Source organism: Sciurus vulgaris (assembly GCF_902686455.1).
Source record: "Sciurus vulgaris genome assembly, chromosome: 4".
Lineage (NCBI taxonomy): Eukaryota > Metazoa > Chordata > Mammalia > Rodentia > Sciuridae > Sciurus > Sciurus vulgaris.
In genome coordinates, this window is record NC_136464.1 from 16,780,364 (window position 1) to 16,799,432 (window position 19,069).

Consider the following 19,069-nt stretch of genomic DNA (forward strand, 5'->3'; position numbering starts at 1 on the left):
TCCTCTTAAGAAGGCCTTCCCCAAACACCCTGTCAGTCTGCCATCCCTCACTCTATTTCTTTTGCTACTGTACCAGTTTATTGCCACTGTGGTCCTCATTATAGCACCATATTTTTGTTCATTTTTGCATGTCACCTGTCTCTCATGTCAGACTGATATGAGAAAGGTGGCGATCTTATCTGTCTTGTCACAGATGCACCACTCAGTCTCGAGCACAGTGCTCAGCACGTGGCTTTCCTCGCAAAGGTTTTGCTGACTAATGGTATGAACAGTTCCCTTAGAATGCTGTTCTTAACCAGAACAAGATACCTGAACTCACCTTGTACCTGGAATATGTTCTTTCACTTAAAGCAGGAAGCAGCAACTAAGGCCCTTGGGCAATGTGCCTTCGCTGTGTTTTTGTAAATAAAGTTTTATTGGAAAGCAGCCCCATGACCATTTTTACATTTTTTTTTCCAATGGCTGCTTTTGTGCTAACACTGTCAGAATATTTGTGACAGAGAAAGAACAGCTCAGAAAAATCACTATCTGGCACTTTACAGACAAAGTCTGCTGACCTCTGATCAGAAAATGAGAGCTTTATCCCTTGACAGGTTTCCCTTCAGGTCTTGGCTGTGGGAAAGCTCAGCGTGGCGGGTGTATCCTCCCAGGACCCGCGGGATGTGGGCAGCTCAGTAGATCTGCCTCTTCTACCCTCTGCTGAAGTTTTAATTTTCTGTTTTGCTGTGGTTTCCTTAAACACCTTTGGGAAGTAGGAAGATGACAGATTAGAAAGGAAAGAGAGAGAGAGAGAGAGAGAGAGAGAGGGAGAGAGACAGAAAGAGAAACACCTCCGGATGTGCAGTACCCAGGTCATAAAGTTGGCAGAGAACATTCCAGAAAAACAGGCGCAGTCCAAACTGAGATCCAACCCTGAGGGTATTCTACAAAAGGGCCAGCCTCCACTCTACAAAAGTCAGCCACAAAGGAGGCCAAAAACTTGGAGGATTGTCCTTTGTTAAGAGACGTGGCAACTGAATTTGTTGTGTGATCTTTGATGGGATCCTGAATTGACAAGAAAAATGCTATAAAGGTCATTGCTGAGACAACTGGGTAATGTAAATATTTACGTGGCACTATCATATGATGCTGAATTTCTTGGGGATGGTTAGTGGTACCATAATTTCTTAGGAGAATGTACTTAAGATGTGCCTGCTCAAGTATTTAGGGAGACGTCTGCTCTCTATTTGCAAATGATTCAGCAAACAAAAGAAAACACACACACACACACACACACACACGCACACACACACACTGAAGCATGAGAGCATAAACGTGTCCAAGTGTTAACAGTTGATTCTTGTGGGTGAAGGATGTTCACGGGGTTATTATTTCCATTCTTCTGTAGGTTTGAAAACTCACAAGTTAAAAATCGAGGGAGGAGAAAGGAATGCCAAAGAAGAAAACCAAGGAAAGAAGGGAGACCATGCGGTCTGGACTGGGCCTCTGCCCGTTTGCTACAGGACAGGTGTTTTTTGGGGGGCTGGGCTGGGTCGAGAGAGGGAGGCCTGGGGTGCGGGTACAGGGAGCACCTGAGGACACCCGGTGTCAGCGTGCCCGGGGACAGGTGTTACCCTCCTCCAACCTCGCCTCAGGGCAGCCAGTGGCCAGTGCTTGGCCATGGTCGCTGTACCCTGCTTCCCCTGCCCTCCGTTGAACTTGTCCGGAGGGCAGCACCTCCCTCTCCACCTCAGGAACTCTCCTCTCTGAACTGAAGAGGGCGGGCCACGCTGGCTACCGCCAGCCCTGAGAAGTGCGCAGGACAGGAGGAAGAACTCTGGGGACGGCCCTTCTTGGTGGCCCAGTGGGGAAGGGCCTTCAGCACCTGTGGGCCAGAGCCCGGAATCTTGGCTCTAGCCGGAGCCGAAGGGACCGCCAGGTGTCGTGCTGCCTGCGGCCAGCAGGTGGCAGGCGTGCCCTTCCTAGGCTTGGCCTGGCAGTCGCTAAGATAGAAGACACGGGGACTGCCCGCGCAGAGCTGGCCTCTCCAGAGGCTGAGGCTGCCCCTGCCCACTGTGCAACAGGGGCGCGTCAGTCTGTGGCTCCCTGGGTCCACCCACAGAGAGGCTGTGAGGGACGTGGGAACCAGACCCCCTGCACCAGGCTGCGTATCTGGGTACCATAGGTGGAAGGCTGGGCCTCGGAGGGGACCACAGGGTTTCAGGGCCACATCCTGAAACTGACCAGAACAGGCCTCCAAGCGGAAGAATGGACACAGTACTCGCTCTGTTCACCCCATCAGTCGGCTCAGTTTTCCACAGGGACAACAAGAGGATAGAAGAACCCTTACTCTTGGACTTGCAAATCCAAAGCAGAAGACTGATGGAGGAAGAGGAGGAGGAGGAAGAGGAGGAGGCTGTGATAACTAACAAGGAGAAGAGACCAGGAAAAGGATTTCGGTTCACATTTATGAAGAGCTGACCGTGAGCTGGGGACCATGCTATGTATTTTGTCTCGTTTGCCTCACATGATGCTGGATAATTTAGGTACAGTAATTATGTCCATTTTAAAGGGCAGAAAACTAAGGTTTGCAGAGATTAAGTTGCCCCAAATAACCCAACTAGTAAATGCTGGAGCTGGATATGGAGAGTCGGTCTTACATGGTGTCCTTGCTCTTATTGGCCCTTGCTGGAAGGGCCCACGGAACCCAGGCATGCAGGCGCCGTCGTGAAAGGGTGGAGGAGGAGACAGAACCCTAGGAGGGGCAGATGTGGAACCAGGGTAAAATGTCAGAACCCTGTTCTTGGAAAGCTTTATATTTATCAAAGGTCCATCTCTAGAGGCTCAGGCCTGGCAGACTACATAGAAGGTCATTTGGTCCCTGGGGGCAGCACACAGTGAGCCTCAGGAGGTCCCTGTGGCAAACACATCTCAACCAACTCTCCGCCTTGATGGAAAGGCACGCAAGCCACTGCCCGCTTCTCCAGCCACCTGCCTTCCTAGTTTCAGTGGGGCTGAAACTACACTGGCAGCTGATCAGCTCCTCCTCTTGACTGGGCTCGGATGCTGCTCGCACACAGGCCGGTGGGAACTTTGCAATGGATCCAGTCACAGGTCCTTCCACCCCAAAATTGGACTTTCTCAGTGGCTCCAGGGCTCAGGACTTTGACCTTCCAGAGGTCAGGAACAGGCCCGAGGCAGTGTGAAACTCTCCCCAGGCACCAGCAAGCTTGCCTCAAGGTCTAGCGTAGAATTGACAGTGCAACTTTCTTGGAATGGGCTTTGAGATCTAGTCTATTTTGTCCCATCCGGTGATTATTTGAATCTAGTCATGATTTTGACAAGGTTCTCCCTCTGCCTTTCAGAAGTTCAAACCTTCTGGAAGGCAAGACAGAAAGGCTGTGTTCCAGGTATTGCACGGAGTCGATGGAAGTGTTCTCAGGTGATTGGCAGGCAGTGGGGGGCGAGGGAGCCAGATCTGCTCTTGGGGGCCAGAGGCCCAGCGTAGAAAGAGCCAACAGCAGAGAGACCTTTCTCCTGTAGGTGAAAGGTGGGAGCCCGGATCGCAGCCATCTCTTCCTCCTTGGATATTCTACCACGCACCTGGTGGAGCAGATGTCACCCACCACCAGGGAAGGGTGGCTTTACTCCCAAGGGCAGTCGGGCAGGAGAGAACTCCACACTGTGGCCAAGTGAGGCTGCAGCTACTGGACTGGGAGGTGACAGGGACATGAGCACACAGTTCAGGGGGCCGGTCCCCACTGCTGGAGGCAGAGCTTGAGACCAGAGTGAATAGTGGAAGTGAAGTGAATAGAAGGACGCAGGTATGAGTGTCCAGATCACTAGCCCAAGTGCTGTCCCCATACCGCCCTCCTGCTCTGCTTCTGCTTAGCCACATCAAGAAAAGAGCAGTTTAGCCACACGGTCCTTTTATTCATTAAGTGTGGTAAAATGTATGTAGCATTACATATGATTTTAACCATGTTTAAGTGTGGCATTCTTTGGCACTAATTACACTCACAACATACCCATCACCACTATCTATGTCCAAAATGTTTTCTTATCCCCAACATGACTTTTACCCACTAGGCAATAACTCTCCCTTCCTCCCTCCCCACATCCCTTGATAACCTCTATTCTTCTGTCCCTGTGGATTTGCCTATTCTAGGTGCCTCATGTAAGAGGAATCCTGCATTTTTCTTTCTGGGACTGGCTTTATCTCATCATGCATAATATTTTCAAGTTCTGTCCATGTTGTAGCACGCATCAAACTTTCTTTCCTTTTTATGGCTGAATAGTATTTCATTCTCTATCTCTGTCACGTTTTCTTTATGCATTTATTTACTGTGGACTCTTGGGTTGTCCACACGTTTTGGCTCTCATGCTGCTATGAACGTTGATGTTCAGGTATCTGTTGGAGTCTCTGCCTTCGATCCTTTTGGGTGTCCATCTAGTCATGAAACAGCTGGGTCACGTAGTAGTTCTATGCTTCATTTTTTCCAGGAATCACCATACTGTTTTCCAGGGCAGATGTGTTTTATAATACCACCAGCAGTGAGTGAGGGCTCCAATTTCTCCACATGCCCACCAACATGGAAACCAGGAACATGGAAAGTATTATTTTTCCATTTTTAAACATTACGCCATGTGGTGGTAATGCGGCAGTGCCAGTCTATCCTTCCTATGCACAAGGAAGTCACCCTTCCCACCTTGGCACACAAGGCGCTCAGTGCTGCCTCAGGGTTGGCAGGTCCACTGTGGCTTTGCTTCCATCTTTTCATCCAGATCTCAGGGCAGGAGGGGAGTTTGGAGGGAAACTTTGGTGGGAAAATTCAGATACCACAGGAGAAGACACTGGTCCGTGGTGCCTGTCAGTGGTTTCCTTCTTCAGAGCCTGGGCTAGCCATTCACAGAGAGGAACTGACCCAGGACCCTTTGCCTACAAAGGAGGGAGCCGAGGCCCAGTGAGGCGGCTTGCATGGGGACTTGAGTGGGTTGGCAGGTGGGAGGGACTGGAGCCCAGGTCTCCTGGCTCTGACACCAATCTCTGAGCCTGGCCCAGAGGGACCCTGTGTAGCTCCCCTGCTCCAGAGCTGGCCTGTGCAGGCCCCACCCAGTTACCTGGGTGCTGGGCCGCAGCTTCATGTGGCAGCAGCAGCAGGGATGGGCAAGGGCAGGGAGGAAGAGTGTCCCCCCTGTGGACCTGGGAGATCGCTATTTAAAGACACTGGGTCTCCAGCCTCAGTGTGTATAGGGATTGTCTGGAGAGCTTGATAACAGCACAGACCCTGGGCCACCTGCAGATGCTGTGCTTCATGGGCCTGGCTGGGCCCAGAACGTGCATTTGCAACCGATGCAAGGCCACCAAGTGACCAAGTGACCCAAGGAGGTTGAGGGTTATCTTTGTTCCTGTGCAGCTGTCGAATCATTCCACGCCTCAGTTTCCTCAATTATAAAAGTAAGAATTCCCTTACCCAGTCTGTTGTTTTATTTAAGGGCATTTGGTTCCTCAAGGAACAAGGATTTGCAATGGATCCCTCTTCAGGTGGCCACTCAATGAGAAATATCTGTACAAATGGACCATCCCAGGGACGTGGGTCAAATAGACTTAGGCAGGAAGAGGTGAGGTTCGAGGTGAGGAAGTGAGCCCACCCCGGATAGAGACTGGAGAGAAACAAACCCTCGTTTCTGGATGTGATAATGTACCTGAGGTCCTTTGAAAAAAAGATAAAACAAAAGAGTAGGCCAAGTCTGAGTCCTCCATGGGCAGGAGCCCTCACATTAACCTTCTTGGCCAGGTAACTTCAGCAGAGTGAGTGCCCACTGCTGGGAACCAGTCCACCACCGAATCTGCCCTCCCTTTTGCATTTTCCACTCTGTGGAAGGTGACCCGCAGGTGGTCCCTGAGTTGATTTAGGTGGTGCCTGGCCAAGGTATGAAATAACATTGAATAAGTCATTGTCTTCTCAAGTTACTGTCAACCAGCCCAGTCCCACCCCAGGGAGAGACTTGGGGTGGCTGGCGCATCTTGTCCTCAACTTCTTGCTGATCTGCCTCCAACAAGGAGAAACAAGCTTCAGTGCAGGGATCCAGCCTGAGGACAGCCAGCCAGCATTCAGCATGTCACTTTGTTTTGTTTGGTTCTCCATTAATAGTAGAGACACTGTCCTTTAAATCAGTATAGAGAAAAGGTAAGTCTGTTTAACAAAAGTACCTGGAAACTTGTTGAGGCTGTGGCAAAATTTTCCAAGATGGGATTAATTCATGACAAAACAACTCAAATCAGTGACCTAATTGGTTGGTTAGCTGACAAAACTCAATCCTTCTGGGGTCAGAGGTAAAGCTTCAGGGGCCCTGAGGAGCCTCCAGGTGAGATCAGCTTGATCTCTTGCTGCAAGCAGCAGTCTGAGGCCGCTGCCCAGCCTGACATCCCTGGTTCCACATTGAACGGTCCCACTGTTCTTGGCAGGGCCTGGCATGAGGATCTATACCACAGTGGTTAAGAGCATGGATGCTGACATTTGGCAGATGGGTTTGAATCTGCGACCTGCCAGGGCGCCATCTTGGATGGATTATTGAACTTCTCTGTGGCTTACTTTCTTATCTGTGAGGTGACAGTGACACGGGTTCCTACCTCCTGGACTTGCTGGAAAGCCTCAGTAAGATAATAAACATAAAACACACAGTATTTAGCATAGGGCCAAGACTTAAAATTGATCGCTGCTATTATTATTACTATTATCAGCCCTTGTTGTCAGTAATTTGAATTTTTTTTTCCACAAATTGCTGAGTGCACTCTTGGGGGAGGGGCAGACTGAGGAGAGCTCACTCAGCACAAAGTCTTCCTGGAACTTGTTTGTCAGGTCACAGGCACATCACATTGGCTCCCTCCCCCCACCATTTTCCCTGGGATCTTTGCCAAGCCCTAAGCCAGGAAACCTTATTATATTAATTATGAAGAAAAAGCATGTTTTATTTAAAATCCCGGCTGCCGAATATTCTGCCATGCTGTTTCTCTGTGGCAGCAAAATTGCTTGTGCATTTAGGAAGCCCTAATGAGTTCAGAATGTAAATGTATCTGTGCCTATACACACATGTGATTTCCTGCGACCTGATTTCCCTAAATACCAGTGCACATTGCCAAAGCTAATGAGCTGGACTCGCGCTTAGGATCCATTTTTTAAAAAAAGATCTATGAGAAGTTGCAGTGAAATTCAATCTTCCCTTTTCGAGAAGACTGTGGAATACGAGAGAGGGACATCTCTTCTGCTTCTTCTTGATCTGAAAGAGACCGGCATCCTGGGGAGCTGAGGCTTGGGTTCACATCTGCCCGTCAAAGGTCTTCCTTGGTCCTGAAACCCATGCCGTTTGGGGAGCTGGAATCAATCAGATGCTGGAACCGGTTGTTTGTCCGTTGGAGGCTGATTCCAATGCTTCAACATCCATAGCGTCTCTGAGCGATAGCCAGACAAGCGTGTTTTCTCATTCTCTCTCTCTTTCATGACAGAACCAGGTTGATGTGCACCAGTGGTGTGGGAAGGGCAGAGGGACCACAGGACCTGGAGACTCATGCTTCAGACCGCCTGCTACTCCCCTTCCTGGTAAAGTGTACAAATGTGAGTCCAGTGTCACCAGAATATCGCATTTTCAAACACACTTGGAGATCTGTGTCTGTATGAGATGTTGTGGATTTCAAATGCTGCCTGGAAACTAAAAGAAAACTAGGACACTCAGCAGGCTGACCTTCTACCTGCCAAATCAAACTTGGGCTGTGAGCAGAATGTACTCCCAACAGCCAAGTCACAACCTTTGGCTGAGCAGCCGTTTCTGCAGCTCTCTACCTGGGAAGATTCTAGAATTCCAGGATTTAAAAAATAAATAAATAAATAAATAAATAAATGTGAGCAAGCAAGCATTTTAATTTTAAGACAGCTTTGTCAGGGACAGGAAAAGTAATTGTCTTGGCTCCTCTCTGGGCTGGGCTGAGATAAGCAGTACAGGCCCACGAGAACTGTCCTCTTGCTTCTGATCCGGCAAGAAGTCAAATTCCATTGCAGCCAGTTCAGTGTGCCTGAAGTCACCCTACGAACCACAGTAGCATGAGATTTCTGGACAGTCCTCATCTTCCTGACAACTGAGTGGGCCTCCTATGATGGACAAGGAGTTGGACAGACCTGTGTCCCAATCCTGGCCAGCGAGGTAGTTTAGCATCATGGGACTTATTTCTAATCTGAGAACAGGACTCACATACTCATCTGTCCTGGGTTCAGGTACTCAAAACTGATAACTATGGAAAAACCAGTCTAGACCAGAATAGGAAGGCATGGGAAGGATGCCCTGGAGTTCACAGCAATGCTATCAGACCCACAGCTCTTTGACAAGTAGACAGCAAAATTGAAATCCAAGCTGAAGACGATCCCAAAGAGAAGTAGGCATCATGTTTATCATGTGATCCAAATTCATGGGACAGCGACCAAAGGTCTTTCCAGTGGATAGTCTTCACCCAACCTGCAAATGCCTTGCTTCAGAATTTCAGAGGCACGTGGAAACCATTACACTCCACCCAGAAACTGGCCCTGATCTAAGAGCCGCGGTACCTATGGGAAGGACTGTGCCTCTGTGATGTGACCAAAGAGGTGTCACGCTTAGCCAGGGCCCCGGGCCTACCATCTAAAGTTCAGCTCTTCTGCTTCCTGGCTCCATGACTTGGGGCCAAGTTATCCAGCTCCACATATATATATTCGGACCAGCGATGGTACCTACCACTTAGGATCCTTGTGGGAGATGAACCAACCTGCAGAAACCTCAGGCCTGGCACTCGGGGCTCCTTTTTACATGGTGACAGTTGGTTATTATTTTTAGCTCCAAGGGTGGGAGAGGCCACCCAGCCCATCTGGCTCTGTGGTTTCTGTCCCCCAGTGATGCCCCAAACTCTCCAAAGCATCTGAGTGACTTGGCCACTTTCCTCTGGATGCCCGTGCACTGGCCTGTGGAATTTGAGCCGCCTTCCCGACCACCTGTCTGGCACACATCTGGGTAAGAAAACATTCCAAAGCCCCGAATCCTCTCTTTGGAATTGACTAAGCTCATTGCCCGAAGGCTATCTCTCATATTTTCTCTTTTATCCATTATTGACTTATAATTTCATCGCTAACCCTAAAAATTCACTGGGGCTTGCAAAAAAGGGATTTTTCGGGAACATTATCCTTTTGTGAACTTCAAACAGACTGCATCAACCCTACTCCTTGCCTGCAAACTTTAGGCTTAATTCCTTCCGACTGCTACTTTCTCTGGGCCTCTCATGGGCCTCTGATAATTTCCACAGTCTTTCTTTAGACATGTGGGATTTCTGCTGTGTGTTGGGCCCAGACAGGCAACAAGCAATCAAACGATGCAGGGGGCTTGATAGCAATCTGTAATTGCAGCCACTGCACATACACGAGTCATAATTTGAAAAGAAACCCCTTTCCAAAGTGAGTCACTTGGCAGCTTACTATGTGGCTAAGAGAGGTGTCTGAGCAGAGCTTACTGAGGGGGAGGCGAAGCTGTTGTCTTAAAAACATGCCAATGAGAAAACCTGTAATTTAATCTGCTTCCTTCAGGAAACACTTTTTGGAATGAAATGGGAAATGAACTGCAAAGGTACTTAATAAGATACAGAGGTTCAGGCTGTTTTTTCAGTTCTTATCCTCTTTGCCCACTCTCTTCCACCCACTTCCCAACAAAGGGAAACATTCTCTGATTTTTATAGGGAAGCTGTGTTCATTTTGGAAATTTTAAGTAAAAAGAGCTCACATATATTGCAAGCCACATGTATGACCTCATTTAATTGTGACCTTCCCCAAATCTGTGAGAGATTAGCACTTGGTTTGCAGGCGAGAACACTGAGACTCACAGGGATGGTGTTCCTGGTCCAACGTTCCACACCCACAGAGTGGCAAAGCTGAGATTCATCCCTGGCCCCAAGGCCACAGTCATGCCTCAGCCCACGTCCAGCACCGAACTCCCAGGAGGCTCGATTTCTGCTTAAGGCCCCCTTTCCCTTACCTGCAGAGATCCTGCTGATACTGGGACCACAATGGCACACAGCAGGAGCCAACATCTCCACCACTCCTCTCGTCCCAAAGGTTTTGAGTCCCCAGTCCAAGATCCTCTGATGGGACTAACTGCCTTCAACCTCCCTCCAGTCCCTGATCACCCTCTCTGCCCCAGCCGCTGCGGTCATGGAAAAAAAGGAGAAGAAAATACCAATCACAAAGCCTCTCCCCAGATCTAACCCATCTAAGCCAATTCTTTGCCAGGACCATTTGCAGGCAGCAGGATTCCCTGCTAAGGCCAAAGCACAGTGGATCTTATCCCAGTGTTGGCTCCAAAAGGCTGGATCTGGGTGTGTCATCTCCGGCACATACACATACTGTTCTAGGGAGACAGTTTGTGGTTCTCGGTGGCTGGCCTCTCAATAGGGCTTCGAGATCCATGCCAGATGACAATCCGTGCCCTAGAGGATTTTCTTCCCCCAGTCTCCTTCCTTGGAATGCTTTCAGGGACACTCTGTTCCAAGAAGGATCAAGTCAGACGCATGTCACCCTGGACTCGGCTGCTCAACAGCAGCCCAAGCTACAGGCTTTCAGGAGCCTCGGACTCCGGACATAGTCAACTTGGCAACGTCTGCCTTTCCCAACTAGTCTCTCTGTGCTCCTGGCACAACAGGTTTTGTCTTCCCAATAACCTCAGGATCTCTCGGCCATAGATGTTTGAAAAGGACACTTACCCCCATGACTGGCTTTCCCACAAGAACAGTTAACAGCAGAATGTGGAGATCAGACATCCTGGCCAACATCCTCACAGTTGAAGGCCTGGGGTTTGCTCTCAATGCCATTTCTTTTGTTGTCTTTGCCTTTAGGGGGGAAAATGTCAGTCTCCAAGGATTCAGGAACAAATGAAGAGGATGCAAATTATTAACTAGGCATCAAATACTGTTTAATGTTTTGCAGACCAACTATCTTGATTAAACAAATGGTAACTTTGGGGCTGGGCTGAGTCATGGGATGATTTCTCTTCTGGGAAGAAAATCTCCAAAGAAAGGGGCTGCGACAAAGGGACCCCTAACTCCTGGGTGCACCTGGGATCCACTGAGTGTTCAGTGCAGACAGCTGAAGGTGTATCTTTGCATCTCAGTCACGGGATGAATAGACTCCAGACCAGGTGAGGCACCTGCCGAGGTATCTTCCATTGCTGACTTGGGGAGAAGGTTGATAGATTTCTGATTTATCAAATCTCAAACAGAATGAAGGCCTGGATGGGCTCCTAATAACATCACACTTTATAAAAGATAAGTTAAAAGATGCAAAACTGCTATTGACAAACATTGATTCTGGACCCTTTGAAGTGTTGCCCACAGTTGCTTGTTGCTTCAAAAGTTTTCTTTTAAATCTCATTATGTAAGGTTTTTACTATTTGACTCATTTCCCCCTTTTGTTGGAGTCATTCTTTCATCAAGGGGAAGGGGAAAACATGGTGCTCAGATTTGGGGACTATTGTCCCTTGTTTAGACACACTGGTTGCAGGTGGGACTATATAAAGAAGCGATTACCTAGTCAGCATAGGATCATGTGCACACAATTGGTCTCCTTAATAGGCATGATCTTGAGCTCCTATAAACTCCTGACCACCTGCAGGAATCTAAGCACAGGCTCCAGGAATCCTCTAGACCTGAGTTCTAAATTCAGGTTCTGAAATGCTGCCACCACCTGAGCCACATCTCATCTGTGCCCTTCCCCTTCCACATTTGCCAACTGCTCCGTGGCTGCTCCCATGTGGGGAAATCAGGTTGCTAGCTATAAGGATCCTTCAAGTCCCAGTGCAGAAGAAGGCCAAAGTCCATGTCCCAGGCACCAAGGGGGCCTGGAGGACCAACCAAGTTCACTTTACTGCTTCAATAGCCCTCCATTTGCTTCTTTTCTCCCCTTATTTTGTCTCTCTCCTATTTTGGGCAGCCATGAGCTCCTTCTGATCAACATCCACCTGACCCCTATGACACACGTACATGCTAGTCCCTTTTTCTAGAGAGTTCTTCTCTAGCTTATCATACCCACCCTCTAATCCTTTCTCCGACCCTAATTCTGCTCCTATTCATTGCTGAGAAGTTTAATTTAGTTAACTCACCTAGTTCATGCATCTTTCAGGTATTAGCTCAAACATTACTTCCTCAGAAACCATACCTGTGATTTTCCTTTAGCATTTATCTGGGTCGTAATGATGCACTGCTATTGCTGCTTCATTAATATTTGTTCGCACACGGGCCCCATCAGACCCAAAGTTCACAAGATCTCATGAGGCATTGGATTCCCAGCGTAGACACTGAGCACTTGCCTGGCACTTAACAGAGGCTGAATGAATTGATGTTGGATGAAATGAGCAACACACCACTTTTTTAAAGTGACAGTTGGTCATTTTATAACCAGGATGCCTTAGACAACATAGCCAGCTAATGTGAAAAGAAAAATGGGATGAAAAAAAAAAAAAGCATTTGTAAAATTTCTGGCACACTTCCACTTATTGGTGATCACTACATGAAGATTCTCAAATACTCACTGAGGGTCTAGTGTGAGCTGGGCATTGGAAACAGGGGGATGTAGGAAGCAGACATGAACTTCTCTCTTAGGAGCACATGTTCTGGTTGAGGATGAAAGAGGAAATGAGTTAATTTCAGTTAGTGAGAAGTATGAAAAAGAAAGGAGCCAGGTTGGGACGGAAATCCTCACAGCTGGGAGGTTTCCGTGGGCAGGGAGGTGGTGAAGGTGGCCCAGGGTCGTTCATGTGCCCGGAGGATGCTGGTGGTTATCTGATCACAGAAGAGAGAGGTCCAGGGGGCAGCACATGGGAGGCCCTGGCTGCTTTCCAGATCCTTGCCAGAGCCTGCACAGCACCCACACAGACAGCAAAACCCCAAATGGCCATGTTCAGGCAAGCCACACCACTGAACCCCTCGTGTGACCAGGATCTCTTTTTCCCTCACCACCTCACATACTAATGTCCTTCTGGCTCGGTGGAGAGATTCCCAGAAAACAGACCAGAGGCTTTTCTTCCTGTGTCTACAGGAAGTGACCCGGGCAGGTGTGCTGCTCAGCTTTGTAATCCGGATGAGTTTCCCTGACATGTAATCTTCCCTTTATTTCAAGCAAGAAGGGAACAATTTTGCTCTTTTAGTAGTAACTCTGCCATTGTCTCTTATTTCCCCAAAGTTTTGTCATCTTGACAATGTGAAATTGAAGAAGCTTCAGTACTTAGTCCTAAAGGGGAGAAGTCTCTAAAAGACACTTGATCCTTTCCATTCAGAAGGACAGAGGGGGCGTCTCGTCAGGCAATACGTCTTTATCTGGGGAGTCGGAACAAACCTACCTGGGATCTCTGGGGCTGAAATGCAAACGGGGAGCCTTTCTGCTCCTCCCATGGGAGTTTCGACTGTTGCCCATCCTCTGTTCCCTGGGTGCTCTGGTGCCATTTCTCACGTGTTGGGTTACAGGTGGCTGAACAGAGCTCCTGTCCCACCTGGTTTTCCAGTGGCCTTACTCTCCACCCGAGGGACGGCATCCTCACAGTGCCCGGCCAGAGACCCACGTTTCAATGTGCTGGGTGGGGATCGTTATCACAGCAAGTCCCTGCTGGGCCTGAAAGAATGTGTGTCCAGTCTTCTTCCCTCTGTGTGGGGCAAGCAGCAGAAAGGGCCTAAGGGCAGCAGCCTGGACTCCAAACAGACCTGGGCTTGGGCTCCAGCCCTGCTGTATCCCTGCTGTGTGACTTCGGGTCATTTACCAGCTCTGAGCCTCAGTTTCCTCATCTGTAAAGCAGGGTCGATGGGGCTCCCGCTCTGCGGTGATGCTCAGAGGTGTACATGGGAGGCTGAAGGCCAGGGTGCTTCATGCAGTGTCTGGCAGGGAGCAGAAGCTTGCAGACATGCTGACTTTGATATCAGGGAAGGCTTTCGCTGCATGGTGCTTGCAGGGCCTCCTTGGGAGGAGAAGCGCCCAGTGGGTCCAGTCTGCAAACCAGGGAAGAATGGCCACTTCTTGGCAAGGACTCTTGCCTTATTTGGCCTTTTTAGAACCAAGGTCAGCAATTTTTTCCTGAAAGTTGCAGAGAGTAAGTGTTTCAGGTTTTCCTTGGCCATACCGTTTCTGTTGCAGCCTCACACATCTTGCCATGGTACCACAGAAACGGACACAGAAAGTACTTCTGTCAAGGGGCACGGTTATGTCCATTAAAACTGTATTGACAGATGGACACAGTGGTGCATGCCTGTAATCCCAGGAGCTAGGGAGGCTGGGGCAGGAGGATTGTGAGTTCAAGGCCAGCCTCAGCAACTTAGCGAGATGCTAAGCAACTTAGTAAGACCCTGTCTTAAAATTAAAAAAATTGAATTAAATTAAAAAGGAGCTGGCTGGGGATGTGGCTCCATGGTAAAGCCCTTCTGGGTTCAATCACTGGTACCCAAAACAACCACACAAAAAAACTGTATTTACAAAAAGAGGCCTGCAGTTTGCAGACTCCTGCTGTCGGAGAAAGTCACCTGGATGCAGCAGAGCATTGCATGAGTTGAGGGGGGACTAGACAAGAGAACACAGGGCTCTGGACTGATGGGACACTGCCACTTTGGAGAGTACCCGGAAAGCATGCACCCCTCCCCTCTGGGCATCTCTAGAGGGGGGACTAAAGAGCATTTAGTCATTCAGTCTGTACATGTTTATTGAGCACCTACTCTACGCCAAGCAGGGCTCTAGTGGGTAAAGCAATAGACCAGGCTCCAGCTGCAGGCAGATATCTCCGCGATGACCCTCACTGGGACATGTGGCTGGTCTGCTGGTAAGTTCCCAGAGCCACCTCTGATCAGAGAAGACATTGTCTCTGCTCTTTCCCTTTGTTCCTGGGGCCCCCACCAGATCCATGAACCCCTAGGTCCCCACTGCTGGGGAGAAAAGAGCAGTGGAAAGACCTTGTCAGCAACCCCGCCCACCATGCCCCAGGCCCCCAGCCTTCACCTGCACTGGAGACTCGGTGCAGCACAGCCGTCCTCCGCCCTGGAGGACAGCAGTGAGCCCCGCGCCTGTGAAGGAAGCCAGTGTTTATTGGGCAGCTTCTGAGATTCAGGCACCATTGTGATCCTGGGCTCATAACGTCTTCATAACAACTCTGCAAGGTGATTTGGCCCATTTTTAAATTAAAGCGAAGCTCAGAGAGGTTAAATAACTTGTCCGTGGTCATATGGCTTGAAGCACGCCAGCATCTGAAGTCTCCGGACAGCAAGCCAAGTGCCTTCTGATGCTCCCGAGTGGACTCCTGGGACGTAGGGCAAGTCCCCCGAGTTCTCATTGGAGAAAACATCTAACCCAGGATTGCCACTGCCATCTCCTCCTCCTCCTCCTCACTGTTCCCTATGGGGTGGGTGGCACGTGGCCAGTGTCTATTAAGGAATCACGTCCTTCCAGCAACGGCAGCCACTATTGTCCTAGGTTGGGTTTCCTGGGAAACAGGCAGAGCTGCTGAGACGGTGTGCAGGAAGTTCCTGGGCTGGGGAAGATGTGGTGCTCTTCGCATGGATACTCATGGGGGGAGGAAGGCAGGCAGGACTGGGCAGAGGAGGAGGTGGGTTGCAATAAGTCACAACAGAAAGTTCTGGAAAGTTCTGGAGCTGGGGTACCATGAGCCAAGGGGGTTGGCCTTTGTACTGGGATGGTCTCTTCACTGGACATGGGCTACCCCCGTGGAAGTCTCTAAGGGCAAGAGGTAGAGAGGGGCTGTGCTAAGGGTCGGTCACCACCCATGGCTGGCAGCTGAATAAAAGGGGGCGCTAGAAAGAGGGGGAGCCTTAGAGTAGCACAGCACCCACCCCAACCACTAGCATCCCACAGGTCAAGTGCCAATTCAGGAACCTGAATGACACCAGGGATCTTGAGTAAACATCCCCAGCCCTTACACGGTCTAATCAGCAACGGCTGAAAGACGAACGTGGCCAGGGTGATCCACAGATGTTGCAAGTGGCGACAGACATTTAGTTAGATTAATCAATATCAAGAGAAAACGAGAATGCCATTATGGAAACCATAAACCCCACACAGTAATAAAACCCAGCTTCAGGCTGATAGCCAGGCTCCTTGCTGGCCAAAGGAAAAAGAGGAATCAGATCATTTGGCATGATTTACATCATACCTCAGTCCATTTCACAGGAAAAAATGAGTTCATTCCCTGGTCAAGTTCAGGTCAATTTTGATTTTTTTTTTTTTTTTTTTTTAGCTGGTGAGCAGGGATAGGAGTTGGTTAACAGGGTGCGGAATCCCTCAGAGACAGTGAAGATCTGATCTTAGCCACGTGACTGCTCAGCATGGCCAGAGGAAGGGTGGCCCTCTGCTGGGCAGTCGGGAGTCTGGTTGACCCCATGATGCCCACTCTCCCCGAGGTGTGTGTCTCCAGCAGGTGCTCTGCCAACCCCGGCCGGGGACAGAAGGAACCAATAAGCTCCACTGCATCTCTCCACCTTAGAAAATGGCACACATGTCTTCAGGTGGGAAACCTGGAAACCATCATTGATCTTTTCCTTTCCTCCTCCTCCCCCAATCCAAATCATGGACACGTTTCCGTCTCCGGAATGCATCTCAAATCCTTCTAGCACCTTCCACTCCTGCTGCCATCTCCTGCCTGGCTTCCTGCAGCAGCCTCACCCACTGCTCTGCCCGTTTTGGCTCCTGCCTCCTGTCGCATCTCTTCTCGGAGATCCAGTAGCACACAACTTAGGAAAACCTAATCACATACATCGCACGCTGCTTCACAGTCTTCATCTTCCCAAGTTCCTACTGAGACCCCGTTGGAGCTGACCTCTGTTTACTTCTCCAGATTCACTCTGTGACTCTGTCTCCCATGCACTGTTCTCCATAAGGCTGGGACCGTGTCTGTCGCCGTCATTGGTGTACCCTCGTCCCTGGCTTAGGATCTTGTATGACGTAAGCAGCAATAAATATTTGTTGGATGGGTGGATGGACGGATGGATGGATGGACGGACAGGGGGCAGCCATGTTGGATCAGAAGACAGACACCCCTCCATTGGCAAGGGCCCACACCAAGCTTCGGACTCCAGACTCCTCTTACCACGTGGACCCTGGCTCCCACCATCGGCAGTTCTGACTCCTGCCACCCAAGAGCCTGGAGAGCTGGAAGAGCCCTCGATGCCGCACACCTTGCCAACCCAGTGCCTCCCAGCCCAACGTGGCTGAGACACCTCAGGAACCTTCACGCAATGACTAATCTGCCCATTTGTACTTGCTGCTTTTCTTTAATCTTTCAGTGGGCCTTCAATCTTCACTCCGGTGTTTTAATTTCCTCTGTTCCGTGGTTGTCTATGGCAGAGAGAGCGTGTTTTCCCAGTTTCTCCCATTCCATCAATCAGTTCTGCGGCAACAGTCTGCCTCCTTGGATCTCCAGCCTCACAAAGAGCCGTCATCTGGGCGTGTGACGCTTCTTGTTCTAAGTGCGTCTTTGATTTATTAAACATTTTTGAATAAAATTCTGCATACGTTTTGCATGTTGGAAAGCGCCCGCCCCCACCCGACGTAATGGAATACCTGAAACAGGAGGAATCTTGAGATTTGGGTGTTTTCTTTCTGTCTAGACTTGTCTGCTCTCTGAATACAGGATGCTGTGATGTTTTCAAAAGGCTTTTTGCTTTTAGGGAAGAGAGACCTCTGAGGGCTTCTCTAAAATGTAGTTCTAGTCACTGCCAGGTATTGCTGTCTTTCCCAAGCACATTTCCATGCTGCCTCTGCACTCTGAGCCCAGCAAGAGCCTGGGCTGGCGTGAGAACCAAAAGAAAGGCCATTTATTTTCTGTGTGATCTAGGGTAAGTGGCTTAACCTCTCCGAGTCTGTCTTACGTAAGTTTTGTGTGCATTAAATGAGATGATATGTGCCGCAGGTGCATGGCACATAGTAAATAACTGATTTGTGTTAATCTATTTTCCTCTCTTTCATTTTCATGGCTTGTTTTATTTCTAATATCTTATGGAAACTATCTATCTTTCTCCAAACTGGCATGATAATCAATAACGTTTATAGGAAGGAGGACAACAGTGGAGAAACAGCAAGGCCCCTCACAGAGGCAGGAGGCTCCTCTCGCTCCAGCATTCAGCCACTCACTTATTTTAGAAGTCACTGTGCGCTGAGCGCCATGGCCTCCCAAGACGCACAGGAGACTGTCTCCGCGAAGAAAAAACGAAACGGGCAAATCCACAGACGCCTGCGAGACCAGGTCTTGCCAAGGTCAAGTCCCAGCCACATGGGGTGCACTGGGAACTGGAGGAAGGCCCAGGGAAGAGTGACAGGTGTGGAACGGGTGCCATCAGTCATGACGGTCAGGTCTCCACTCACCCATCCATGGTCATACGCCAGCCTGCAGCAGGTCGGGAGAGCCAGCTGCCACCCAGGCAATATCCCCTGCCACCAACACACGCTTCTTACACACTCGGAACAGGGTTTGGGTCTGTGACTGGAGATGAGAGGACAGACCCCACTTATGCTCCTCTGTGCCTTGGTTTCCTCATCTGTGACAGGGGGATGATGTTGGTCTGTACCTGATAAGGGATGCCACTGCCTGGGTTAAGATGGGCCAAGGTCAAGGTGCTTGGAACGGAGCCAGCACAGAGAAGCGCTCTCAGAGTGTTTGCCAGGTGGTCCACCTGCCGTGTCTAAGCAGGGCTTCCCGGCCCGCTCTGAGGCTGAACAAGGGCTCGTGAATTAGCATAAAGGATGTTAGAAAGATTTATTGGCGATATGAGCAATGCTCAGATCCACGTTGACTCAAGTGATGGACAGGCACCTTTGACCTGGCGAAGCAAAAGGAAAGAATGGGGAGGGCGGTGGCCGAGGCCTAGAGTGGACGGGCCGGGTAGCGCACCGCCCGAGACAGACGGCTGCGCTGTTTCCTGGCTGCGGTTGCTCATCCAGTTCCCTGACCTGCAGAGCATGGACCTGTGTGTGGTTGCCCTGCCCGGTGCCCAGCAGCCCCTCTGCAAGCGTGTGTGTGGCCACCCACCGGTGGTTTTGGT

At 49.8% G+C, this 19,069-nt stretch overlaps 1 protein-coding gene across 1 annotated transcript in view; it reads right to left on the reverse strand.

Moving 5' to 3' along the window:
- The window catches only part of HABP2 (hyaluronan binding protein 2), a 28,945-nt gene extending 18,030 nt beyond the window's left edge, over positions 1-10,915 (reverse strand). The window contains exon 1 of the mRNA XM_079137447.1: positions 10,751-10,915. Coding sequence (XP_078993573.1) covers positions 10,751-10,858 — 108 coding nt within the window. The 5' untranslated portion in view covers positions 10,859-10,915. The remainder of the gene's footprint in view (positions 1-10,750) is intronic.
- Between the last annotated feature and the right edge of the window lie 8,154 nt (positions 10,916-19,069).